General features: G+C 43.2%; 1 protein-coding gene across 1 annotated transcript; it reads left to right on the forward strand.

The window, feature by feature from the left end:
* The first annotated feature begins 3,916 nt into the window (after window positions 1–3,916).
* On the forward strand, window positions 3,917–27,496 carry gcn1 (GCN1 activator of EIF2AK4). The gene is made up of 57 exons (XM_076730691.1): window positions 3,917–3,965; window positions 5,048–5,150; window positions 5,240–5,303; window positions 5,614–5,745; window positions 6,339–6,447; window positions 6,624–6,722; window positions 7,294–7,428; window positions 7,582–7,759; window positions 7,862–7,936; window positions 8,106–8,234; window positions 8,319–8,369; window positions 8,659–8,757; window positions 8,922–9,095; window positions 9,196–9,348; window positions 9,463–9,555; window positions 9,646–9,721; window positions 10,081–10,240; window positions 10,347–10,536; window positions 10,655–10,779; window positions 10,994–11,172; window positions 11,292–11,385; window positions 11,470–11,583; window positions 11,689–11,887; window positions 11,972–12,124; window positions 12,577–12,752; window positions 13,037–13,117; window positions 13,370–13,513; window positions 13,783–13,907; window positions 14,034–14,223; window positions 14,330–14,400; window positions 14,724–14,889; window positions 15,030–15,224; window positions 15,993–16,239; window positions 16,436–16,557; window positions 16,775–16,889; window positions 17,215–17,394; window positions 18,147–18,367; window positions 18,462–18,530; window positions 18,623–18,761; window positions 18,863–19,059; window positions 19,233–19,375; window positions 19,468–19,585; window positions 19,774–19,989; window positions 20,123–20,287; window positions 20,657–20,818; window positions 20,904–20,996; window positions 21,090–21,233; window positions 21,346–21,615; window positions 21,770–21,883; window positions 22,553–22,783; window positions 22,913–23,106; window positions 24,003–24,117; window positions 24,449–24,545; window positions 24,774–24,922; window positions 25,183–25,293; window positions 26,551–26,772; window positions 26,877–27,496. The coding sequence occupies exons 1-57, from the start codon at window positions 3,948–3,950 to the stop codon at window positions 27,000–27,002; spliced, it is 8,010 nt and encodes a 2,669-aa protein (XP_076586806.1). The 5' UTR covers window positions 3,917–3,947; the 3' UTR covers window positions 27,003–27,496.
* The last annotated feature ends 499 nt before the right edge of the window (window positions 27,497–27,995 follow it).

A 27,995-nucleotide genomic window follows, 5' to 3' on the forward strand; every position in this document is an offset into this window, starting at 1 on the left:
TCTCTTGATCTGTGCATGTACTTGTTCTATACATCAGTATAACGTATGAGCATGTGCATAGACAACAGATTCATGTCTTGAAATACTCATATTGTACTCACGTTCTGTGTTATTTTTATTAAATGGCCAGTTTAAAATCAAATCTGATGCTATGTACCAACTGTGAGTTCACACAAACCAGATGGCAAAGCACTGGTAAAGGTGTTTCGATAGATAGATATGCAGAGAGAGTACTTTATTGATTCACAAAGGGAAATGGCAGTGTTGCAAAACACAGTTTCCACTAAGGTGACCAGAGGTAGGTAAGAAAAAAGACTGTTTTAAAAAGAGATACATGTGTGCATAAAAACTGCTGCACTGGGTGAAAAAAGACAATACAAATAGAATATAAGTCATTTCAGATAAAACATAAGACAGAGCTCTCAGTGCAAATTAAAGTTGAATGTGCAAAGTCCCTCAGAAGATAAGTCTGCCCCTCTTGCACAGAGGGGGAGTCATCATACAGCAATGATTTATCCTACAGCCATCATCCACGTGGAACCAGAGTTTAGAGCCTGAAATTCTACATGACCCATAGAGAAAGTTTGAGCCTGCAGGCTACAGTGGATTACTTCATTTCTACAGCTTCAGTGAAGGATATCAGGTTGAACAGTGACCCCTGCTGGCCGATATTGTTACTTTTGATACATGTGCAGAACAGATGGGAAAAATGCTCCACCAATCACCTGATTGGTAACCAGACATGACAGTTATCAACCATGAACACCTTGCACAAATGAGGTGTTAACAGAGTAACCATATTTATAATTACTTTCCTGAGCAGAACGATCTGTCTGTACTGTTGGTAAATCTCTTCAGATTATCTAAACCTCATGAAGACAGTGCGGTCAACATGGAGACATTGACTGTACATAAACATTGAATGAAGGCATTTTGATTCATTAATTTGAGCCCACAATTATTTGACATGTGGGAATGGATGTCTTTCATACTCTAGTGAGTAACTACAGAGACATTCATGTCTGAATGTGCTGTTCAGCTCCAGTGTAACCGTCTTTATTTCAGTGATTGATCAGCACAGTCACAGTGTTTTCCAGTTAAACCTTTTTATTTTAGGGTTTTACAACTGACAGGTGATACACTGAAATCAGTTTGCTGTCACTATGGAGATAATGGATGTCAGTGTTTATGATGCTTGGTAAGAAATTGTGCACAGTTTACAGCCTGTTATGTGTCTGCAATAAACAACTTGTTTGTTCCATGTTTTATGATGTTGAAACAGTGTGCAGCAGCCAACAGGTGGCAGACTAAAACCAACTAAATTAAAGAGATAGCTCACTCCAATTGCAAAAAGAATCATATATGTCTGGTGGTATGAATTCAGATGTGGCGCTCATGGCATTGAACATTTACACGTCTAACCGATCAGTCCTATCCAGAAACTGTGTCCCTGTTTGTCTGTCTGGATAACACACAGAGCTCACTACCAACTGCTTTTCTTAGTTTTAACCAAAGAAATAGTCCCTCTGGAGATGAGGCAAGCCTGACAGATATTTCCACTGTATCTCAGGCTGCATCGTGCTAAATCCAAAGGACACTCAAGGCACACGAGCCAATAATTATGCCTCCACTAAGGTAATTATACCAGTACCCTGTCTGAAATTTTATCAGAAAAATAAAACTACTTGGTATTAACAAAAACAAACAAACAAAAAAAATAGAGTCTGTCTTTGGTGTATTTAGAATGCTACTAGTGTTGTTTATCATAGCCTAGTCTAGCTCAATATATATATTTTTAATTATATTTTTGGACTTTACACATACTACGCACCAACAAAGTGGCACACATTACACTGACAGTCTACCTTAACAAAACTGTCCTTAGTCCCCAAGGAATGCCGCATTTTCTATCTAACTTCTCATTCTATCCATCGCTAACTCAAAAAGTAATGGTGACACCATACAGGTGTTGAAACCAGTCCCAGTGCTTTTTGTTTTACTGGAGTGGAACATAGATCGTCCTGTCTCTTCATGCTCCTAAACAGTTTTGCTTTTACATCCTTTAAAGTTTGCCATCACTTCAAAATTAACTTTGAATGATACTCTATATTCACACAGATTGGATCAATCTCCTTTGAAATGTGTGTAAATATATATTGTGGAAGTGTGTAAGCTGTGGCCAGTTTAAGATCCAGTGTAGGAATTGCTGGTGTTGGTTGACTCAGATGAATCCTGTTTTCCTGTGCTTCAGGTCCACTTCCTCCCTGTGCTGTCAGTCTGCCTGCCTCAGCACCATCGGTCCTCTCCAGCAAACAGCTCAGCTCTCCAAATCTCCATCTCTTCAATAAAACTGCATTTGAACTTCTGCAAGCCACTGTTTTAGGCTCCAAAGTTACCTAAACATAACAACCGAGTTCAATCCCTTTATGTTTTTATCTTATTAAGGCACGTCTAGTTTTCTCCTCCTAAATATTGTCTAATTGAATCTGCAGCAAAGTCATATTCTTGATTGATTAAATTTCCACATTTTTTTCAATTTCTGAAATACCCTCAATGGGCAACTTAAAGGGAAACATAGAGTAAAAATAAATAAAATAAAAATAATAATAAAAATGCTCACAGTCAGAGTTTTCCCCTGGAATAAGGTTTTTATTATTTAATATTTGTTCCTCCAAGAGCCTATGATTTACTTGATGACTTTCGATTTTGCACTTTTTTTATTTAAGGATTTTATGAAGGTTTCATGATTGATGTGAGCATGTGTGGCAGAGGCTATGCCTCTTTGATATGAACCATTTTTTATCATCATAATATTTTGGAACAATGCTACATTACTAAATGTATTGTCACTGACATAAAAATTCAGCAGGATAAATTCACTGTGATTTACGTCAGCAACTAAAATGCAGTGGTGGGATGTAACAAAGTACATTTACTCAAGTACTGGCACAAATTTGAAGTGCTTGTACTTTCATTAAGTCTTTTCTTTTAATGCCACTTCTATTCCACTACACTTCAGACTGAAGTATTGTACTTTTGACTCTACTATATTTATCTGAGAGGATTAGTTACGATGTTTTGTTATACATTGAACTACCCATCTGGTTGACTCTTGGAACCTGTGACAGCATTTCTCACAAGTTTGAGAACTTCTACAAGCCAAACAATCGATTAATGTAGAAAATGATCATCAGATTGATCAGTAATGAAAATAACCATATATACAATATAATTTAAAAGTTAAATCCTGCTTTTATATTAATGAATGAGTAATGATAATCTAATGATATAATATATGGTGTTATAACAGTCACATTTTTCTGCAGTTAGTACTTTAACTTTTAAGAACATTTTTCCTGTTTACACTTAAATACTTTTATGTAAGTAACATTTTCAAAGCGGGACTTTTTCTTGTCGTATTTTTTCATGTTGGTATCAGTGATTTCGCTTCAGGATCTGTAGCTCCCACACGTCTTTTTCACTATGCTTTCAAATGGCGACCCCTGCTGGTCAATTTCTGCTATTGATCCATGTCTCACTATCACACTCGATTTTTCCAAAGAGCTTCACGTGTTGGACAGGCATGAATTTCCTGAATGTAGATCAGCACCTATACCTCTGCAATGTAAAGATGTAGAAATAGCTTTTATTTTAAGGAGGTCTCGTATCCCGGTCCTCTAATAGATACGAAGGGTTCAGTGTAAGGTAATGAAAACACAACGATTCTTACATGCGGGTGATTACACACTGATCAAAACATAGTTATGAATATTAACTTCAATTTCTGCCAACATAAATCCTACACACTGGACTTTTAATTAAAAAACACGGCGTATGTAGTAGAGGGGGTTCAGAAGCACGGATCAGGAGTAGCTACAGGTCACGTTGGGAGAAGTTTTGACCCGGAAGTGACGTCAACGAGTCCTTCCTGCATCAGGACCGGCAAGATGGCAGCGGACACGCAGGTTTGTGTGGCTTTTCTTTTAATAGTAGACTATTTGCCAGCAGAAACATATTCAAGTATCACAGAAACCAAATTTGCGCTATACTGATTTAAACTTGTAAACATTTTGGTTTGTGTTGGCATTCAACGAGAAACCGAGGCAACATTCATCAGTAGCTAGCGAGCAGGCTGCTAGCTCTGTGCTACGTAGCCTCAGTGTGACTTCATTACACCGAGCCGCTGCTGCACCCAACGTTAACCACCCCATACTGACACAGACTGGTTTGTGTCCACAGTGAGAGGCGAGCTGAAGCCTCATTGACACAGTGTCGTCTTGTAAATGAACTCATTACGGGCGTAAAGTTACTGCCATTAACTTCAATTGCTCTGAATTCCCCAAGTTAGACACACGGTCTTGTGTGATGAGTTTAGCCACGCCCTCCATAAGCAGTAAATTATTATCAGTTCTCTGATTTACTGCAGTAAATATACTGCAAACGAGTCAGCGTGATACAAAAATACTACTGCCTGTGCTGAAAATTCCAAATTGGTTTAGAAACAGGGCCTCCGGTGTATACTGCCATTGACTTTTTCTGCAGTATACTTTTATTTAAAGCTAAATTCACAAAGAACAGTGCCACAGAAACGTTTTTGTCCCCTTCCCTCACTTGTCTGAATTGATCTCATTCCCACCCTGAACTGTTAGATCAAATTTAAAGCTCACACATTTATACTGTGTGTAATCCTTCCTTATAGGATTATGGTCCTGATCTTAATGTCAGTGCCCCAAACAAGAATTGACAAACATGTAATTAGACAATGTGTTGATTTGTCCAGAAAATCAGTCAGCTGCTTTTGTGATAACCAGCCAGTCATTTCAGACATTCCTCAAGGAAAAGAAGAAAAAGTCTAGTATTCCCAAGGTCTAGACTATAGACAGATGTCAGATTACAGCTAATGTAAGTGTAATCTGTCTAAAAAAAAATGCAAGGATTCCCTGTCCCATACATCCATAAACTCAGTATGTTGTGGTCCTGGATGGTCCTGACCTCTGCGTCACTGCTACCATTAGACCACTTCTTATACTAAATGTTACTATTCCAGGTTTCAGATACGCTGAAGAAATTTGCTGTGAAAGTGACTACAGCCAGTGTGAAAGAGCGTAAGGAGATATTTGGAGAGCTGAAACAATGTATAAAGGGCAAAGGTGAGAGATTTTTGGTATTTCATTTTCTGCACAATGTTTAAAGAGACGCTATAGTCAACACTAATGCTTCTTCAAAATATCTCTTTCAGAGTTACCAGAGAACGCCATCAAAGGTCTATGCAAGCTCTTCTGTCTCACTCCACACAGATATCAGTAGGTGTACATAATGACTTTCAGCCACGAGAAAACCAGCCTTCACACAGTGGAGTGCTCTCACTATATTGTTCTAATATTAATTCTAATGTTCAGTTTTGGTTGAAAGTGTTTGAAGAGGTGTTGTTCAAACTTTTTGGCCATTTTGAAGGATGTGGTTTGTGGTGCTGTTGAATTCTGTTGCATTGCACAGAGAGGTGTTTCTGTTTTTTAACCTGCCCTCACTGATATGTCGTCAATGGGTGGACAAAATAATGGACACCTGTGAGTGTGTATTCTTTGTGTTGACACGGGTGTGTGTGCTTCTCAGGGATGCTGCATCCCGCAGAGAGCTCCTCTCTGTCATTGCCCAGCTGGCTGACAGTCAGCCTGACATCCTGGTGAGCAGCCTCCTCCACTGCCTGCTCAACAGTGGAGTCATCAGCAAAAGTGGAGAGCCCAGGTACTGCTCTCAACTTTATATTGCATTTTTTTATCTACAAAGTATATAGTTACACCACTGAATAAATTCCTATGTACATTTACAGAAGAGAACAGTGGCATCATCATAGAACTGTCAGCATTAGATTACTTAGGTTTTTCATTTTGCTTTCTGTTTGACAGGCAAAGTGAGCAAGAATATATATATATAGTGTAGTGTATGTAATTATAATGATGTGAGAGCAGTTGGTAGAAATGCAATAAACTAGATTAGTATCCTACAACAAGGTTTTTAGTCTGTTTTTGATTAAGAAACAGGATTAACTAATTAAAGCAGCAGAAAATCAAAAAATATATCTTTATGCTTTCATAAGAAATGGAAATAAAGAAACATAAAAAACTGTTATATAATAAAAAATGAGTGTGTCTAGGAGCTAACTTTGGTTGCATATAGGGCTGCAACTCACAGTTATTACTGAAAAATCACTGACGATAAATCGATCATCAAGTAGTTGCAGATTAATTTTCTTTTGATTGATTAATCAAATTATCGTTGCCATTCTAGTTGCACATTATCCTGGTGGTGCTCTCATACTGGCCTCGTTGTATTTGCAGTAAAAGCACAGGCTCTGCTGCCTTCATCGGCTTGTCTTGGACCTGCATTTTAGTCTCCAGTGTGTTTTCTGCCCCAGAGAAAAGACAAGGAGCCGTCTGGAAGAAAATGGTCAGTAAAAGAACATCTGTCTTTTTTTTAATTGAAATATTTTCCATGAATGTATCCTGTGATGTTGTTGTCTTGGTTACCTGCTGAAGTAGTAATGGAGTTGACAGATTTGTCACACAGAATATGTTTTGGATGCTGGTATGACCTCCCTTGTGGTCTGTCGTCCCCTCTTGTAGGTGGAGGTACAGAGCCTTCTTGTGGCTGAGGTGGTGGGTGGAGCCAAGACCACAGCACAGAAATCAAGCCTGAAGAATCTCAGCCACCTCTGGGAGGGAGTGAGTACAGTGGCAGCAAAGCACACGTTAAACTTGTCAAACCTGATGATCAGACTGAATTTCCATTTAATTCGATGTGGGAGCTGATCTGGAAACAGGCTAAGGAGGTTGTGATTTTTTTTTCACCCATCAGGCCGGTAATGGTCATAGCCCAAATTACCTTTTATCTCTGCTCTGTGCACAGTGTCAAAGTTTGCTAAAATAAATAAAAATAAAGCAAACCCTTTTGAGACAAAATACAAGAAAAAATTGTAATTGTGCAACATTCCTGCAGGCCTTTTTGTTTTTCAGTTGAATAATATTTAAAGTTCAAGGAAATCCACTGTTAAAAAGACATGTTTTTTTTTTTTTGTTTGTTTTTTTTTGCAAAAGTTAAATTAAAGCATGATGTTTCTGAAGTCAGTGAGTAATCATTTTAAATAATTGTGGTTTCAATATTGTTCTACGTATAACCACAACTTGACCTGTTGACGCTGCTTAGAAAGGGTCATGAATCCTCATCCATGAGCTGAAAACAACTATAATATACACAAAACACTGGATACGTCTGACTCTTTGTTGCTTTTAACAGAATCCTGGACTGGTGGATCAATACATCAGCACACTGTTGAGTCTGGACCAGAGCCCAACTGCTCTGGCCATGCTGGGGATGTGTTTAGACTTCTGCGCTGCTCAGAAAGACAAAGGTACAATAGAGAAGCACAAGGTGAGTTTTTTTTTCATGGCTTCTTTTGTTCTCATTTTACTCTGGTGTTAATTACTTTGATGCACTTCATTCAGACCAAGGACTGCATGGAATCTCAGATGAATATATTTTGGGGGCTGCAACATACAACCTTGTATCTCCTGTTTTTTTCAGAGTGCTCTGTTGGACCTGTACATAAAATCAGTCCTTATGAGCAAGACGAAACCACAACAGCATATTTTGGACAAAAGCGGCTCTTTGCTGCGTCACGTTTCACACTCTGAGTTCAAGGAGCTGCTGCTCCCTACGCTGCAGAAGACGATGCTCCGCAGTCCAGAGAACGCCATGCAGAGTGAGATGCTTTCAGTTTCTGATGACCGTGTTGAATACTCACCTGTGTGATGCTCAGGCGGCTCTTGTACAGTGAATTAAAACATCATCTGGTCTCTTCCAGCCGTTTCCTGTCTGCTGTCTGCTGTAACTCTCGACCTCAGCCAGTATGCCATGGATATTGGAAAGGCCATTGCAAGTAAGGTCTTAATGGAAGCTCAATTGATTTAATTTTGCATGTGTCTTGTTTCTTAAAACAGCACAGACTTGTCATGAGGGGATGATTTGTCAGAGGGGAAATAATGACTGAAAGTACTCACTTAAGCATAATTATGTTTATTCAATTACTGGTGTGATCTGTGTTTTAGGCCAGCTGAAAGCTAACAATGCGCAGCTAATGGAGGAGGCGGTCCAGGCCATGCAGAACCTGGTCCAGCAGTGCAGTGACCCCTCTGCTGTGCAGGACATTGTCACACACCTCTTCAAGATCCTCGGAGGTGAGCTAATTACTCACCTGTCAGACTGAAATATTGTCTTAATCGGGCTTGGTTTGCTCACCAGAATCGTTGTTGTGGTTTCAGGGTCTGAGGGAAAGCTCACAGTTGTTGCCCAAAAGATGAGTGTGTTATCAGGTAAGAGGCCTTGCAGACATTTATAATTATTAACCATCCATGAGATGGAATTGCAAGCAGTAGGGGTGGGCGATTATGACCCGGAATTAATATCAGGGTATTTCTGTGATAATGATATTTTTGATGATATGACAAAACAAATATTTGGGGTTTAGACCTCATATAAGCTGTTGAGCTCTCTTTGCATGGTTTTTGGCTCTCCTCACACTCGTATTAAAAATTGTACCTGTATTATTGGGCATAGTATGATATGACACAACCCTAGCGAGCAGTTTTTTTTCTGTTCTAGGGATTGCCAGCTGCAGCCATCATGCCGTGTCAGGAACCTCCAACCAGACTCTCAGCTCTGCAGTCACTGTGATGTTCATCCCTTATTTACAACAAGAAGGTATCATTGCTCCACCTTTACTTTCTGCCACAATGCCAGACAAATTTACTGACTTCAGGGAAATGATATTTAGAAGTCACAAAAAGTTACGGCTTGGCCTTGGATATTCTTTCTAAGACCGCTGTGTAATGTTTCAGTCTCCTGACTTTTCCTTGTTTTATTAGTTCACGAGGGGACCTTGGTGCATGCAGTGTCTGTGCTGTCCCAGTGGAGCAGCCGTCTCACAGTGGAAGTTCCCACCGCTCTGCTGGATTGGTTGAAGAAAGCTTTCACCCTCAAGACCTCCACCTCTCTGGTTCGACACGCCTACCTTCAGGCCATGCTGGGGGCCTTCAGAGGTCAGTCACACAAAGGACTTTATGCTACGTGTCTGATATACAGTTCCTTAAATTGAACTCAGCTCTTATCCCTGTGCTGTATCCTTTTCCCTGGTTTCAGGTGACACTCTGGCTCAAGCCTCAGACCTCATGCCCTTGCTCCTCCAAACAGTGGAGAAGGCTGCAGCACAAAACTCCCAGCATGCTCTGCTTGCAGAAGGCGTGGCAGCCTCTGTTCTGCTGAGTCGACTGGCACTGCTGGAGACGCAGATTGGTGAGGTTCCCATCTCAATGTTGGCCTTTTCTCACTCATAAGGAATGGTGAAGAACTCTAAGTATACAAGGATGGGAAGTGATGAGGGTTTTTTTGTCTTTTTTGTCTCTGCAGAAGCTAAGTTTTCCAACTTTTGGAACCTGATCTTAGATGAGAAGAAGCCACTTTTCACCACTGAGAAGTTCCTGTCCCAGGCCAGCGAGGAAAGTAAGGCAAAATGTCTTACAAGTTTAAAGGCTTGTGACGGTTTTAAAATGTTAAGACATGAAGTGATGACTTTTTTTACTCTGTCTGTAGCTCTGCTCACAGTGCTGCTGCTCTGTGAAAGGCTCTTCCTGGACCATGCTCACAGACTTAACACCAGCAAATCACAGTGAGTCCATCCCTCTGTTAACATGTCGAGAACTTTTGGTTCTCTCTAAATGTCTTTAGAGCACTTACATACTAATGTTAAACCATGCGTCCACTAGCAGCTGTGATGAAACAGGCATTGTTCACATATTTGCCTGCATACTTTGTATGTACCCAGAAGATTAAAAAGTATATCCACCAGGAGATATATGAAGCATTTTCATCCGTGATTTCCTGTAAAATTTTGCACTCTCAAGGTTTTTGTCCTAATAGAGGTCTAATCTACTTCTTATGCAGAATATAAATCTAGTACAGCATTTGCTTTAATCCTGTAGCGCTTTGATGAGTAGTCAATGTAACCTGTATGTAACTGTTCTGTAGGATGTATCATCATGCCACAGTTGCAGTTCTGCTGTCTCGGAGCTGGCGTGTGAGGAAGCGGGCACAGCAGACAATCAGGAAGCTGCTCTCCTCTCTGGGTGGATCCAGTCTTGCCTATGGCCTTCTTGGAGAGCTCCGTGTGGTCATCAACAAACACAAAGTACAGAATCAATGTTCACCGTAATTATTCAACTGCTACAGCAGCAAAAACAAGTCCATTTGTTTCTCAGCCTGAGTGTTACTGACAGCATGCTGTACACTTTCAGGTTTTGCCGCAGGACGTCCTGGTATCAGAGTCAGGAGAGCTCACAGAGTTGGGTCGCAGCTACGTTCCCCCTCGGGTCCTGCTGGACGCACTGTGTGTTGTTTGTTCCTCAGCCAGCCAATGGGGCGACCGTACCGAAGCAGAGAATTTGGCCATGGAGATCCTCATAGTGACTCATCATCCATCCATAGGTATGAGAGTCACGTTAACTGTTGCCAGGTTTTTGTATCTTAATTACTGTGCTTTGTTGGGATAGTGTGTTGTTGCTCTGTCCCATATTTGACATCTTGTCCCCTCCGTCTCTTTCAGTTGGAGCTCGCCGTGGCCTCTGGCCTGTTCTGCTGCACTCCATGAACCTGAAAGCAGAAGAATTTATAGAAAAGAATCTGGAGGCTATTCTGCCACATCTGCTGGAGGTCAACGCTGACAACCAGGTCTGAAAATAACACACACCTCTTTATGCTGCATGTGCATGAGATTCATGCACGCACCAACACTGAAGTCTACAGAACCGATGTGAAATAATCGAGATCTGCACACAGAATGGGAGAACAAGTGCCGAATATTTAAAGGGACACTGATGTTTGGCTCTTGCTGGTGTGTTTTACATGCTACCCGGATGTTTAGTGGTCATGTTTCTCTCCTCAGGCAGTGAAAAATGCCGTCGGTGCCCTCTCTGGCCTCTCCCCAAACAAGCTGTTACCGCGGGTAATCAGTCATGTCACCCAGGAACTTTCCCGACCCGCTCTACTCCAGGTCACCAGGGAGGATTACACCATCATGTTGACACCCAAGGGAGAACTGTATGACAACAGCATCATCCAGAGGTGACACACAGCCTTCCCCTACTGCTGTGGACTTCTGAACTCAACAGCAGTCACCAGAAATTTCTGTTGCATATTTGGCTCTTATTTAAGTCTGTCTTCTGCCTCTGCTCTTGCTGCAGTGCTCAGAAGGAAAGCACCAAGAAAGTCAACATGAAGAGAGAGAACAAGGCCTACTCCTACAAGGAACAAATCATTGAACTGGAGTTACAGGAGGTGCAGTGCTCTTACCACGACTTGTGTATTTTTTCTGGTGTTAATGTCGGGGACACATTTAGATTTTTGTCTTTGATCTTCCAGGAGCTAAAGAAGAAAAAAGGCATCAAAGAGGAATTGCAGCTAACCAACAAACAAAAGGAAATGATGCAAATCCAGCTGGAAAAGGAGGACTCTATTCGCAAGAGACTTCAAGGGGTACGGAGCCACGTCTTCAAAATGAATTCTCTAAATTGAGTGTGTGAGACATGACGGTCTATATTTCTCCATATTGAGCTGTGACATCTCTGTTTTTGTCACCAGCTGGATGTGGAGCTGCAGAGCGTCGTGGGTCTGCTGGAAGCCACTCTGATAGAGAGACCACCTCAGATCACCAGCGAGCTCCCTGCTGTCCTCCAGGTCCTCATGCCACTGCTAAAATCCCCTCTGGCTGCTCCCCGCATCCAACAGGTCTTCCTGGACATCGGGGTGTGCCTCATGCCCAAACACCTTCACTCTCTAGGTTGGTCTACGTGGCTTGTCTTAGTAATGTATTGACAGACACAGCCTCAGCATGTTGAGCCAATGTCACGTTTTGTCCTTCTAGCTGTGCTTGTGGGACACGTGACTTTACGATTGCTGAAGCCAGAGTGTGATCTGGACATGGCCTGGGGACAGGAGGATCTGGACACAGCAGCCCAGCGCACAGTACTATTGCTGCACAACTACACTGTCCCACAGAGAGAGGCCAAGACTGGTGGTGAGCACAGACATGGACGCTCGTGAAAGTTACGCTGTAAACACCAGAGGCAGCCATGTTGTTTTCAACATATAGACACACATGCACACTTTAGCTTTGAATCATGTCTCAGTTTCTTGCTAATAATCAAAGTGTTTGAATATTTGTATGAAAATTTGTAGAAAATTGCCTAAACAATGAAACAACAAGAGCAAATCTCAATATTTCAAATATAAATGTTCAAGTTAAACAGGTAGCTAATATTCAAATGGATAATGAAAGGAAGGAACGATAAAATAAAAAGACAATATGAGGCAGGACATGTTTTGAGATGGACTTTTTAGCTGCTTCATTGAAATGTAATCCCAGTAGAATGTCAGAGATGCAGCAGGCAACTAAGATAAGAGATGTGAGTCATTGCTTGCAAATACTGACTGCTATCGTGTTTCTTTGTATTGTTTGTTCTTTCTTAGACGTGGCTCCGCTGTCTGCTCCTGCTTTCTCCTTTTGCTTCCCTCTCCTTAACGCCATGCTCCGGGAGTCTTCAGGCAGCACTGAGGAGACAGAGAACTTGATGACCAAAGCCTTGCAAGTCGTCAACGAACACTCCCAGCTTCGAGCAGGCAACAATGACACTGTCATAGACGAGGTAGACACAAACACTGCGCTGCATTTTCATTTGTCTGTGACCTTCACAATGTTGGGATAAGACATTATTTATGTGGAAAAATAAAAAGTCGTCAGTGCAGACAACCAGAAGTAAGAGAGAAGTCACTGCCATGCACCCTGTTTGTCTGAGAATTTATTTACCCAGCAGTCATCCACGTACCCGTCCTTTGTGTTCACACACAAAAAAGTTTTATGTGACAGCACTACCGTTTCATTTGTAGTTGAATGGGTTTATGTACTAACTGTTGTCTTTTCTTGTCTCAGAATGGCCCAGAGCTGCTTCCACGTGTCAACATGCTGCTCCTGCTGACAACAGTCATTTCCACAGCCACCCCGAGACTCCAGGTTTCGATTCATTTCAGATACAAACACCTGCTTTTTGTAGTTGTTGCCCCAATTTGTTTTCCAGATTCCATCGTGGCTGTTTCTTTATCATAAGGCATTCGTTTGCTATATTATTTTTTCCCAAGCTTTTTGTCTCTTTTAACTATTTCCCTCTGCTCCATCCTTTTCTGTCCTGTTGAAAAAACCTGATGTAGCCACATGGATGACAGAATTAGCGCTCTGTGATGTGAGACTTTTCACACTGTGTTTCAGGTGTTGGCGTCTCAGTGTCTGACAGCGCTGTGTTGCAGTGCTGGAGGAGGAGACGGCTGCACTGTGGCAGAGCAGCCAGAGATAGACGTCCTGCTCAACGCCCTCCTCTCACCCTGCTTCTCTGTCCGCGATGCTGCCCTCAGGGTGAGCTTTGGATCACTTCATTTTGAGTAGAGTGAACAGTGTTTTACAGACAGGGAAAGTCACCACATTTGTTGGTTTTCAGCTGTTTTCTCCTCAGATTAAGCTTCTATGAGTGAAAAAAAAAAAACTTGTTAATCACCAAAAAATACAGCTTCCAGATCAGTGATTTGCACATTTAGCTCTCACCATGGTTACGTGACAAATTATATAGCACATGTGTATGCGTATTCCTAATAGACGTTTTTACAACCCAATGTGTCTGTACTCAGGGATTGTTGGAGATGGAGTTTGCCCTGCCCACAGACAGCACAGAGGCCAGTGGGCTGAGTTTGCTGCGCAGGCTTTGGGTTGCCAGGTTTGATGTTGAGGAGGAGGGCCGGGCCTTGGCTGAGAAGTATGTATCTTTCCCATCTTTTCCAACAGCTGTCTGCAAAACTGGATTTTTGCACGGTGATAGAGAATGAAACTGTGTGTGAATTCAAAGGTTGGACTTATTTCTTGGATTGCTCTTCTTCCTCAGACTCTGGGAGTCTCTGGATCTGGAGTTGGTCCCTGAGCTCTGCTCCCTGCTGATCGGAGATGTCACCCATCATGAGGAGGCCGTCCGTTCTGCAGGTGCCGAAGCTCTGTCGAGCGCCGTGTCCCAGTACAGAGACCAGTCTGCCACCGTGCTTGGCCAGCTCACTGAGCTCTACCACCAGAAACTCTATGTGAGACCCTGCACCATGGCCAAATTACTCTCCACATTTCTCCTCTAGCTCATAGTGGATGAATTTGAACTCGGAAATTAAATTATGACATTATTTATTTTCAAAGAGACCACCTCCTGTGCTGGATGCCCTGGGCAGAGTCATCTCTGAAGCTCCGCCTGACCAGTGGGAGGCCAGGTAAATCTCAATGTTTGTTTGCAAAAATTAGATATACCGACATTAATGTTTTTAAGCTAATGCATGCACAGTTAACCATCATGATATCTACATTTGCCTACTATCACTTTGGGCAGAAACATCTGGATTAGTTCCAACAGGAAGAGATAAGATGGCAAAAAATAGCAACATTGATGACAGAAAAAGGCTGGAAAGTGCTCGTCTTCTGTGTAATTTTGAGACAGATTATACTCTAATCCTCAATCCAGGCAGCCCGTGCTAGCGACCGTAACATTTTAAATGTTCCTTCTTGTGCACTGAGCTCTTTCACACTTCTTTGTCAGGTGTGGCATTGCTCTGGCTCTGAACAAGCTGTCCCAGTACCTGGACGAACCTCAGGTCACCCCTCTCTTCCTCTTCTTTGTTCCTGACGCTCTGAACGACCGCCACCCTGAGGTGCGGCGCTGCATGCTGGACGCTGCGCTCTCTGCGCTCAACACACATGGAAAGGTAAAGCTTGCTTTGTGTTTCAGCCATCGACTGCACGTCAGTGCATACACACACACACAAATGATTTCAAATATGTAGTATGTAGTATATGACCATTTTATGTCTTGCACTGCATTGTATGTACTTGCTTTGTGTATCAGGACAACGTGAGCTCCCTGCTGCCAGTGTTTGAGGAGTTTCTGAAGAATGCACCCCAGGACGCCAGCTACGACTCTGTCCGTCAGAGTGTGGTTATTCTTATGGGCTCCTTGGCCAAACATCTGGACAAAAATGACCCCAAAGTCAAACCCATCGTGGCCAAGCTCATCACTGCACTCTCTACACCGTCACAGCAGGTAAACAACTTATCATACTTCACAAGTTTAAGTAGGGATGTTTCTAATGACTGATCTCCCTGACGATTAACAGAAGTTTAGACTAGTCCTGAAACATTTTAATGTGCCATACGACTATGAGAAATTACAGTCAAATATGGGGACACTAATTTTTGAAACTGCTCCTGTATTGAGTGAGAGTGCTGTAGTCGGCAGCGGTGAAACGAGCTGCAGTGTAGCCCCGCTGAGCATTTGCACACTTTTGATGAGCATCCACTAAAAGTGTTTGTTTTTGCCACTTAACAGGCTCAGATTGTTACTCTAAGTGTCAGACAACATTATGAAAAGGATCCCCACAGAGATAGACCTTTTTGTTAGAGTGAAATCCTCTTGTTTAACCAGAAACAGTGTCTGTATCGCTCTCACCAAAGCCACCAGAGTCCTTTTATAGAAACAGTAATTTTAGCATCGTAAAACCCACTTCGTTCAAACTCAACAGAAACAAAATAAAACTCACCAAAAACCTGCTTTGTTTGTCTTTCACTGTTCAAAGAATCATCACCAACTTTGGTTTGGTTAAAATAATCCCTTAATTCCCTAAACCGGGAGAGGAGAGAGGGTGGACAGCGGGGGAGAAAGCAGCACATAGAGCTGGACTATTTTAACATCCAACTCAGGAATTATTTTCCATCAGCAATATGACCAGAGACACTGCAATATGTTGGAGTTCAACAGTAATTTCTGGAAAATTCAACACGTTATCTCATTTGGTTTGTCATCGCTCATCAGGTCCAGGAGTCTGTGGCCAGCTGTTTGCCTCCTTTAGTGCCTGCCATCAAGGAGGATGCTGCAGGGATTGTAAGGAACCTGCTGCAGCTGCTGCTGGAGAGCGACAAGTACGCAGAGAGGAAGGGAGCAGCGTACGGACTGGCTGGCCTGGTTAAAGGTCTCGGGATCCTGGCGCTCAAACAACAGGATATCATGACCACGCTGACCGACGCCATCCAGGACAAGAAGAACTTTAGACGACGGGAAGGTCAGTGAACTTTTGTATTAATTTACACAGATTGATGCCAATGTCATGTAACTCAGACTGCATTGTCTTCATTGTATCCACCACATGGATACCGGAAGGCTAAACCACCATCTACCTGCACTGAAGACTTTAAGTGATAATTTTTTGGGGGGCCCAAAAGTAAGAAACCGCTGACCAGCTGTTTGTCTCTGTCCAGGAGCGCTGTTTGCCTTTGAGATGCTGTGTAACATGTTGGGAAAGCTGTTTGAGCCATATGTGGTCCACGTACTGCCTCACCTCCTTCTCTGCTTTGGAGATGGAAACCAGTATGTCAGAGAGGTGAGCAGCCAGATCAAACTTTCTGTTTCACAGTGTTAAACATGCATTTCACACAGAATTTATTGTATTAGCTTTCAGAAATGTATCATCTTCAGGTCTTCCTGCACTAATTTAGGAAACCGTCCAATCATTGCTGTCCTCTATCAGTTGTAGAATTTGTCTGAAAAAGCGTAGGATCTCTGTCTAAAGTTTTGACGCTGTGCCTTCTCTTCACCAGGCTGCGGATGACTGTGCCAAAGCTGTGATGAGGAACCTGAGCGCCCATGGGGTGAAGCTGGTCCTTCCCTCCCTGCTGGTGGCCCTGGAGGAGGAGTCTTGGAGAACTAAAGCAGGTGAAGAGCCCTGACATGCACAGGATTCCAAGACATTGCTTGAATGTCTTGAGAGGATGGAAAATGATTTGTTTGTTGTCTCCAGTTTTTTTTCCTACTGGTATAATATCATAAAGCAGCGGAACATTATGTCCCAGCGTACGTACTGGCTGTACTGTATACATACATGTGCACCGTCTGGCCACTTGTTGACATTTTAATGTCATGAAGAATAGCTTTCAGGTTCAACATTATTGTCTAGTTGCTAACCATAGTGATGATAGCTGTGCATCAGTGGGTAAGGTTCCTAACAGTTCCTTCTTATGGATCTTCCTCTTTCCTCTAGGCTCGGTGGAGTTGCTGGGTGCCATGGCTTTCTGTGCACCCAAGCAGTTGTCCTCCTGCCTGCCCAGCATCGTGCCCAAGCTGACTGAGGTGCTGACCGACTCCCACGTGAAGGTGCAGAAGGCCGGCCAGCAGGCCCTCCGACAGATCGGCTCTGTTATCCGCAACCCTGAAATCCTGGGTAAGTGACTAAGAGTCATGGGGTTAGAGCCGCCATCACAGGCAAGGCTTGTTGCCCACAAACCATCTGAAAAATCGACCCAAAGGGGCTTTAAAAACATACAAAATGTGTGTTTTTCTTCACATAGAAACAGTTTTGTTCAGTGCTGTATGCCCATTTCTAATTATTTCATTACTGAACAGTTGGGCCTTACCAAGTTCTAGTTAAAGGGAAACTGCCAAAATTAAACATTAAAGTCTGTTTACAAGTTTTGGGAAGTACTACTGCTACGTTAGCCACCATTAGCATAACACACATGAGTCTTTGACTGAACTGTCAGTGGTTGCGTTGCATTGTGGGTAAAGAAGGCATGGAATGAAAACAACAATATTTCTGGCTTTGCAGCAGCTTTAGATCCTTAATGAACCTGTCCATAGTGATCCCACAGTGTTACAGGAGTACTCTTTAAAGCACTAGCATTGTCAGCCAGAGAAAGGCTTGTCTTTCCATCTCTAGTTTTTAAGGTCTTCAGGAAAGACTCCAGTTATTCATGGGTATGGGTTTCAGACTTTAAAGTTATCATCTCTACAGTGTTATGGAAGACAGGCCACAAGCACAGCTTCATGTAATGCCTCTGTGAAGCTACCTAACAGTTATGAATTTCAAAATGCAATTCAGAATGATTTCAACTGCCATATACATCTACATCTGTACAAATCTACATTTACAAGTAAACTAGCATGTTGATACTGATGTCATTGTTCCTCTCTCAGCCATTACCCCCATCCTGCTCGACGCTCTCACTGATCCGTCCAGGAGGACTCAGACATGCCTGCAGACCCTGCTGGACACCAAATTTGTCCACTTCATCGACGCCCCCTCCCTGGCCCTCATCATGCCCATCGTTCAGAGAGCCTTCCAGGATCGCTCCACTGACACTCGCAAGATGGCCGCTCAGATCATTGGCAACATGTACTCCCTCACTGACCAGAAGGTACACAGCATTAGCTAAATACCACAGAACCAAAAACAGAACCAAACTATTACTAGCCTTCCATTTTGTTTATGATATGTGTTGTTGTTTATAGGACCTGTCACCCTACCTGCCGAGTGTAATTCCTGGACTGAAGGCCTCTCTGTTGGACCCGGTGCCTGAGGTATGTCTACTGACACAAGCAGTACTATGGTAGCGTTTGCTCTGTGTGTGTGAAGTTGAAGCTGTAGCCGTCCCTCCTCTCATGTTCTCCAGGTGCGTACAGTCTCAGCCAAAGCCCTGGGTGCCATGGTGAAGGGGATGGGTGAATCCTGCTTTGACGACTTGCTGCCGTGGCTCATGGAGACGCTGGCCTCTGAGCAGAGCTCTGTAGATCGCTCTGGAGCTGCACAAGGTCCCTTCTTCTACACTCTGTCCCTGTGTTGTTTCTGATGTGCTCTTAATACCATTCATCACATGACTCACTCAATGATTTGTGCTTGTGTGTGTCTTCAGGTCTGGCTGAGGTGATGGCGGGACTCGGAGTGGAGAAGCTGGACAAGCTGATGCCAGATGTGGTGCTAACAGCCAGCAAAGTAGACATTGCTTCTCACGTCAGAGATGGTTACATCATGATGTTCATCTACCTGCCACTCACCTTTGGAGACAAGTTCACTCCTTACGTTGGACCCATCATCCCCTGTATTCTCAAGGTATTGACATGACCGGAATGTTTCTCTCTCTTTTTTTTTTTTTTTTTTTTTTTTCTGTTTGCAGTGAATCACATTTCACTGCTGTTACTGAGGTGATTTTTTTTTTTCCATACGTTAGATTATGTGGTGATTCTTTTAGAGAAAGCTCTGACCCACTCTGTGTTGTACACCAGGCTCTGGCTGATGAGAACGAGTACGTGAGAGACACTGCGCTGCGAGCCGGCCAGCGAATCATCAGCATGTACGCTGAGACCGCCATCGCGCTGCTGCTTCCTGAGCTGGAACAGGGCCTGTTTGATGACCTGTGGAGAATCAGGTCAGATTTAAATACAGGGTAACACATTAGGGATTGAGTAAATGTCACTCTTATGTTGACCAGTTGTTCTCCCTGTCATTGTTGGTTTGCAGGTTCAGCTCTGTGCAGCTGCTTGGAGATCTGTTGTTCCATATCTCTGGAGTGACAGGAAAGATGACCACAGAGACCGCTTCTGAGGATGACAACTTTGGAACAGCTGCATCCAATAAAGTATGAATACATTTCTTTTTCTACAAAAAGGTTCTCTATGGATCCGTCTAGGAACTAAAAAGAAATGTTGTCTTTTTGTCATATTTTTCTTTACATAACAGCAATGTCTGTCTGTTTGTGTTTCTGTTGAAAAGTGTTTCTTCATTGTTGTGTGAAGGATTGCTGACCTTTGACCTTTTCTCTCTCAGGCCATCATTGGAGCCCTTGGCGCTGAGCGGCGTAACCGCGTCCTCTCTGGCCTCTATATGGGCCGTTCAGACACTCAGCTGGTGGTTCGACAGGCTTCCCTCCACGTGTGGAAGATAGTGGTGTCCAACACCCCCAGAACTCTTCGAGAGATCCTCCCGACCCTCTTCACTCTGCTGCTGGGCTTCTTGGCTTCCACTTGCCCTGACAAGAGAACGGTACTGACTATCATAAATCCACTCTTTTTTATGTTTCCTAGTTGGCAGCTGGCAGAAGTATTCAGTTTTTTGCTGTCACTGTGAAAGTGCCTCCACGGAACCTTGTACTGATGCCGTGTCCATGTGGTTTTAGATCGCTGCTCGGACGCTGGGTGATCTGGTGAGGAAGCTGGGAGAGAAGATTCTCCCTGAGATTATTCCCATCCTGGAGGAGGGACTGCGCTCTGACAAGAGCGACGAGAGGCAGGGAGTCTGCATTGGCCTCAGTGAGATCATGAAGTCCACCAGCAAAGACGCAGTGAGTCATGCAGACACCGTAACACACGTTTGTCTGCCACTTTAAAAAAAATGGAGCATCAGAGCTAGTGGGGTTGAATGAGTTTAGAGCCACCACAAACACCAGGATTTGATGTCTCTTCTCTTTCAAAACTTGTTCTCCATGGAGAAATTGCAGTTGCATGCAATTGCATAAGTAAAATGAACAAGTAATGGTTAAACTGGGGTGTTAACAGCTAGAAACTAATAGGAAAAAAACGTAAATTGTAATGGTGTGTATCCTTTTGACAACCGTGTTAAGTTGGGATGAGTTTTTGAAAACCTAGCTTAGGCCAGGAGTCTGAGAGTTGCATCACTGAAGATTATTAACCTAAAGATGTTTGTACTGTAGGTGCTTGTGTTCTCTGAGTCCCTGGTCCCAACAGTGAGGAAGGCTCTCTGCGACCCCCTGGAGGAGGTCCGAGAGGCTGCAGCCAAAACCTTTGAGCAGCTTCATGCAACCATCGGTCACCAGGCACTGGATGACATCCTGCCTACCCTGCTCAAACAGCTGGTGAGGGAACAAGGACACGAACACAATTCACATAGCATTCGAAAGTTTCAGTCTGCCTCTTAACGCACCGATTGTCTTTTCTCAGGATGACGAGGAGACGGCTGAGTTTGCTTTGGACGGCCTGAAGCAGGTCATGGCGGTGAAGAGTCGCTCTGTGCTGCCTTACTTGGTTCCAAAGGTAAAATGTCACAGTCAAGTTTTCCTTTTTTAGGCCTTGTTATTGTGTCTGGCTGTATTTGACTGAAGTGGATGTCCTCTCTGGTTGCACCAGCTGACCGCTCCTCCCGTGAACACCCGTGTGCTGGCCTTCCTGTCTGCTGTGGCTGGAGACGCTCTGACACGCCACCTAGGGGTCATCCTGCCTGCCCTGCTCTCTTCCCTCAAAGGAAAGCTGGGAACAGAGGATGAAGCACAGGTAACACCAGCGTTCGCTAGCTGTAATATCTGCAGCAGCTGTTGTGTTTGAGCCCTCTGTCCTTCCCTCATAGAGAACTAGCCATGACCCTGACGTGTGACCTTTTCTGTAGGAGCTGTGCAGCTGTCAAACAGTGATCCTGTCAGTGGAGGATGAAGTGGGCCAGCGGATCATCATAGAGGACCTGCTGGAGGCCACACGGGGCACGGACCCTGGCCTCAGACAGGCTGCTGTCACCATCCTCAACGCGTACTTTGCCCGCACCCGCCTAGACTACAGTGCCCATACTCGCACCCTGTTATCAGGTCTCATCCGCCTCCTCAATGACTCCAACCCGGATGTCTTGTCTCAGAGCTGGGACACCATTAACTCCATTACCAAGGTGTGTTTGACATGCAGATAAAAGTAAAGACATTGTAGTTTTTCTTCACACATTTAACAATATGGGGAAAACACAACAATATATAGACATGCTTTGGTTATTTCCTAATCAAAAGGTAAATGTGGCCTGAGTTTTGTTTGTTCTTCTTGTAAAGAAACTGGATGCAAGCAGCCAGCTGGCTCTGATTGATGACCTGCATCGAGACATTAGATCCGCAGCTGCAGACGTTAAGGGTCAGCACCTGCCTGGTTTCTGTCTGCCCAAGAAGGTAAGAACGCTCCTCTGGACACAGTGAACACTGGGGCTGGGATTACAGAATGGTGGTTTTGTTCTTATATTTCTATCTTCAACAGAATCCTTTTATCTTTTCAAGCTCCCATGTTGTTAAATGACCTTAAGTTGGCTCTGACAGTGAATGTGACTGTAATTTGTGTACATTGTTCACCAGTGACCAATCACATAGAAGTTTTCCTTTTGTGCGCTCAACCCTGCAACGTGTCTTCTAACACAGCAATCTGTTCACTGGCTCACATTGATTGCTGGATAGAAATATTTAAGGAATAATTGTAATCATTTAATAATGGTGCCTTAATTTACAACTACAAACATTCAAGAGGGCCATGGTTTAAGCCTGGTTAATAATAACGCACTTGGCCTATTTGGCATTCGGTTGGATGTTTAAGTCCTTTATTAAGCAAAAATACCAAAACCTCACTGGCTCCAGTTTCACAGATGTGAAGATTTACTGCTGCTCTCTGGTTTATATCATTTGAAGCTGTCACCTTGATCTCTGGAAATCATTATGAGCCTTTTCTGACATGTATAGACTTCACTATTAAGCTGTTAATCGCAAAACATTAACTGACAGATGAATCAGTGATGAGAATAACTGTTTGCTGCAGTCCTGTTCATGTTCATGTTCATGTTGTTTCCACAGGGTGTGACCTGTATCCTGCCTGTCCTGAGAGAAGGGGTCCTCACTGGTAGCCCTGAGCAGAAAGAAGAGGCAGCCAAAGCATTAGGGGGGGTCATTAAACTGACCTCCCCCGAGGCACTACGGCCCTCTGTCGTCAACATCACTGGACCGCTCATTCGTATTTTGGGAGACCGCTTTGCCTGGACGGTGAAGACGGCTCTGCTTGAGACTCTGACCCTACTGCTGGCGAAGGTCTGTACGTGCAGCTCCCTGTGGGACATGTAAATAATCAAACACTGTTAAAAAAACACCATGATTTCTCTCCACAGATGATCAAATTATCAGTCAGGAGGCTAAGTCAGGCCTGTGTTCCTCTTCCAGGTGGGCATTGCCCTGAAGCCCTTCCTGCCACAGCTGCAGACCACCTTCCTGAAGGCCCTGCAGGACTCGAGCCGTGCAGTGAGGCTGAGGGCTGCTGAGGCTCTGGGCCAGCTGGTTTCCATCCACGCCAAGGTGGACCCGCTCTTCACTGAGCAGCTCTCTGCCATCCGCAACGCTGAGGACTCAGGAGTCAGGTGAGCATGTCTTCAGTCTGTCTTCAATTAGAATAAACTTTAACTGTCAGCTACTGCTCTAATCAAGCTGTTTATGGAAACTGAATGATTTTATCTGTTATATCATCCACCCCCAGACAGACAACACATAATAAATCACCTTTGGTCACATATTGAATCTGCATTTGGGATGATTGTTGTCGTCAATTTAGTGTTGAATTGTAATTTGATATATTGTATGTTTTACCTCTTGTTGTTTCAGAGTACAGATATGTAGTATATAGATAGATAGATATGTAAGCAATGAAAGTGTGGGCGGTATGTGTGAAATGGCCACAAGCAAAGACAAGGAAGCACCTCACACCACGAAAACAACATATCAGACAGCCCATAAATAATTAGTGTCTTGACATTTGTCCCAAAAATGTTCTTAACTTAAGAAGCCAATATGACTGGATGATATAAACTTCCCACAGATATATCAGTATCAACATAGGTCCACTCATAAGATAAATAAGTCAAGTCAGTGCAGAAATGCCATGTTTGTGGTTATTTGAAAATAGTGTCACTGTTACCTAGTTTGACCTCCAGAGAGCACAGACAGTTTTCACGTTATGTGACATATTTGGTCACAATTCTTTAAGAACCAAATTGGAGGGATCCAAAATGTTTGTTATAAAACAATCAACCAATATGTCAAAAGATTTATTTAATTCTCAAATATTAATATTGGTATCTGCTTCAAAAATCCATTTTCAGCCAGGCTGTGTTCTCAACATGGGAGGTGTAGTCATAAACTTAAGGAACTGGGTTCAGTGGTGTGGTTTTGTTTTTTGTTTTTTTTAATCTTACTTTCTCAAAGCTGGTATGCATTTCTCATTCTCGAGCTTGTGTTCTGCTCTTTACCCCTCTCTCAGGGAGACTATGCTCCAAGCCTTAAGGTTTGTCATCCAGGGGGCGGGTTCAAAGGTGGACCCAACCATCCGCAAGAACATCACCACCACTTTGCTAGGCATGCTGGGACATGATGAGGTATGACAGGAGGAGCAGATGCCTTGCAGTAAAGTAGTGCCAAGAAGATTTTTTTTTTCAATATGTGGCAACATGCCTCAAGCCCGTAATAGCTGCTGGATACATTAAGTAAATACCAGTGAAATGTAGTATAAATATACAAAGACTTTGAAGGGATTTCACAGTGAGCTGTACAGTGGTGTAGTTTCCTCTGTGATCACAGTCGAAAAACGGAAGTCAGGCAGAGAGGATGTGGTTTTTTCAGAAAAGGTGGTTTTGAGCCTCCGTGTCAGTCTGAGAGTAAATGGCGCTCAACCTGTGTCTGTCTGGCCGTCTGTGTGCACGCACATAGGATGCAACGCGCATGGCGTCGGCCGGCTGTGTTGGTGAGCTGTGTGCCTTCCTGTCAGAGGAGGAGCTGAAGAGTGTGCTGCTGCAGCACATCTTGGGTTGGTATTAGTATGCAAAGTAATTTTCTCATCACATATCACATGATGTGTCTAATGTTGGTTTGATTTTAATGTCATCAATGTCCCTTGTTGCTATTTATTACAACAGTGGACTTTTGATCAATATGTTGATATTAACATTTCTCAGGGTTTATGTCCAACAGAACTGCGTCAAAAGAAGTTAGACCTTTCCTGTGTTATGAGCTCATGTTTTTCCCCTTCCTTTAGCGGACATGTCTGGTGTTGACTGGATGGTCCGTCATGGTCGTAGCTTGGCCCTGGCCATAGCCGTCAAGTGTGCTCCTGAGAAGCTGTGTGGGAAGGATTACTACGACACTGTGACCGAGACAATCTTGGCCAATGCCACTGCTGACAGGGTGAGGACATAGTTTGTGCGGCTCTCTGTTGGTTGACGTATTTCTCACGTTCCTCATGAACTGCTGCATATGGCTGCAATGGATATCCTGTATGAGTTGCCTTTAATGAAATTGTTATTTTTTTTGTTTCTAAATTACAAAAGATTTAAACCAATGTAACGTGTGTAAGGTAGATTATATAACAGAAATAGCATAGGTTGAAGTCCCATGTCCTCTGCTGTTCCCTTATACTGTCCATCCATTCCTGTTGCCCTCCTCAGATTCCCATTGCCACCAGTGGGATCAGAGGGATGGGATACCTGATGAGGCATCATCTCAGAACTGAGGGAGCCAGTAGCGTTTCCCAGCGCATGGTCACACAGCTTGTCAAGGTAAAGCAGGAACCTTTTCATTCAGCTAATAATCACAGACTGTTTACTTCGCTTTTCAAGAGAGGAAGTGACTTCCTCACCTTGTTGGCGTTGGAAGAGCCATTATAGTGTTTCTTCCTTTTTGTGATCAGAGGTGAGCCGGAGCCTGTCCTAGCACACATACTCTGGGTGTGAAATTAAATTCAATTAAAGCTGCACTAATCATTATTATTTTCACATTAATAATGGGTAAGTGACAGTGTGAAAGGTGTCCCGAGTATAAACAGATCTGCAGGTAATTATCACCTGCTCTTTGAGCTGTTTTAACGTCTTTCAGCTCATGTTTTTTATATTAGGGTCCCAAATGTCACTGTTTTGGTTTAGTCTCAATACTCTTTTTAGCATCATTTTCAGCAGCAGGAAGCTGTTTTTAGTGAAAAGGTTTCAGACAAAGTTAAACTAGCTGGTGAGCACAAGGTAAAATTTAGCAGCTGTGTTTCCCTCAGGAGCCAATGGAGGCTAAACAGAGCTAAACAGAGAGAGAATAATCATCAGGTGGCTAGAAACGCTTTTCCAAATGAGTGCAAGTGTGCACCATGTTTGCTGGTGTAAATAAGCAACAGTTTGCTCACATGTTCACCACGAAAACTTCATAGTGTGACAATATGTCAGTGTTTTGTTCACAGCTTGCTCTGTTGCTCCCAAGTGGCTACAAAAAAGTCAATTAACACTGCTTATGCTTAACACTATTGAGTTTCATTTAGGCCTAGTGGAATTAAGAACAAACAGTTACTCAGCATTTGTTCCTTAATGTTGAACTCAGGGCTCTTTGAAGATTGGTCTTATTAGACGGACTGTTGTTCTCTTACCACTTCATTACTGGTTGTATCTTAGTAGCATGAAGACATTTTAGGTCAAAGTCTGTAAAGTCCAAAAGTAGCTTGAGGAGTGAAGAATACAGTAATACGTGGTAATCACCTCCAGCTTCCAGGGCCATATCCACTCAATTCAAGTCCAGCTGAATCAGTTTTTTTTACTCTGATCCCCAGGATATCCGTCATCAATTATTCATTGCACAAAGCGTTGTTATACACTAAAATCTTATTATGAAAGCTGATACCAGACCTATAAATCAGATACCAAGCAGCTGCAAATGAAGACACAAGGTCATGACAGAGTGTGTAGAGGAGGATGAATACTGTGATGAGCACCTGCAGCAGCAGTGTGTTATAGACGGAGGTTTGTGTTCTCACATCCGTTACCTGTGTGGCCACGCAGTGTCTTCAGAATCAGTCCAGTGACATCAGACTGGTGACGGAACGGGTGGTGTGGTGGGTGTTCAAAGACCCAGCAACGCCCTCCATGGATGTCAGTCTCATCAAGCCCCTGCTGAAGAGTCTGCTGGACAATACCAAGGACAAGAACACCAGCGTCAGAGCCCAGAGTGAACACACCATCGTCAACCTGCTGCAACTCCGCCAGGGAGAGGAAACCATGCAGGTCAGACGACAGACTCTCCACTCTACTTTACAGATGTACAGGGTGTAATGTACATAGAAAAAGAGTGTTTTTGATTTTTACTTTTTGCTCTTCCTACAATTCAGGGTATGACTGCCATTCTGGACTCAGCGAGTAATGACCTGCTGTCAGAGTGTCACCGCCGGTCCTTGAAGAAAATCGCCAGCCTGCCAGATTCCAATGAAGAAATAGATGACACCATCCTGACGTGATGGAGCAGGACTGAGCTATGAAATGATCTCTGCAGATCCCCACTGTACAACTCCAGACACACTCACCACACATGCCCACGTTGCCTTTCATGGACCAAGGCGCGGATGGGTAGTGTTTCCCCAAATATTCGCCAACAAATGACTTTTTTTTCTCACTTTGCATCATTGTTTTAGGGGTCTTTAAGCCCAATTTCTAACTTTTTTTTTTTTTATTTTATTTTATCTCACAATGTTCAGGTTAATTTCTTGAAGTACAAAAGGCTAATTCTGTTTTGATGTTTCAATGTTTTGCTACTTATTTTACCAAAATTATTTTAAGCATTTAATATGCAGCTGTGATGAAACAACACCCCAATCTTTATCTTTTATTTGGTCTTTGTGTGTGAGAGTTGTTGGGGGGGAAAAGCAACCTCTTATAAGAATAAAAATCATTCTTATGTTGGTGATACGGTTGTAAAAAGGCAATACAAAATAAAAAGATCTTGATTTCATAATGTAGTGTGTGAGATATTGGGCTGCTGTTTTCTTCAGGGTGGGGTCACTGAAACTTTCATCACACATTACTGCAACCCCACAGGTAGCTCTGTGCAGTATATACTGGCATTTGAGATTTATTTGAAGACATCAGTATACACTGGGAGGAACTGTAGCCCTCTTGGAGTGTCACGTGGCTTGTTTAGGGCTCTAAAAGTAGTCATCACTGGGGTCTCCCTGAAGGAAAAGGCTTCAGATGTTTCACTGTAGTAGAAGTACTGTATTTAATATTGCATTGACCTATTAACATTTTCTATGAGGCACCATTAATGTTTTAAGTGTTAACAGAGGGATGGAGTGACTTCAGCATATCACATACTTCGTGATTATCGGTGTGTGATTTACGCAGTCTAGATTATTTTGAAGAAAATGTGAAGAATTCTTGCATTTAGTGGATCCCGCTTGGAGATGTTGTGAAACAGCTCGACGGTACGGCTCGACCGGGCTCCTAGTGGAGTG

Source organism: Chaetodon auriga, chromosome 5 (genome assembly GCF_051107435.1).
Source record: "Chaetodon auriga isolate fChaAug3 chromosome 5, fChaAug3.hap1, whole genome shotgun sequence".
NCBI lineage: Eukaryota > Metazoa > Chordata > Actinopteri > Chaetodontiformes > Chaetodontidae > Chaetodon > Chaetodon auriga.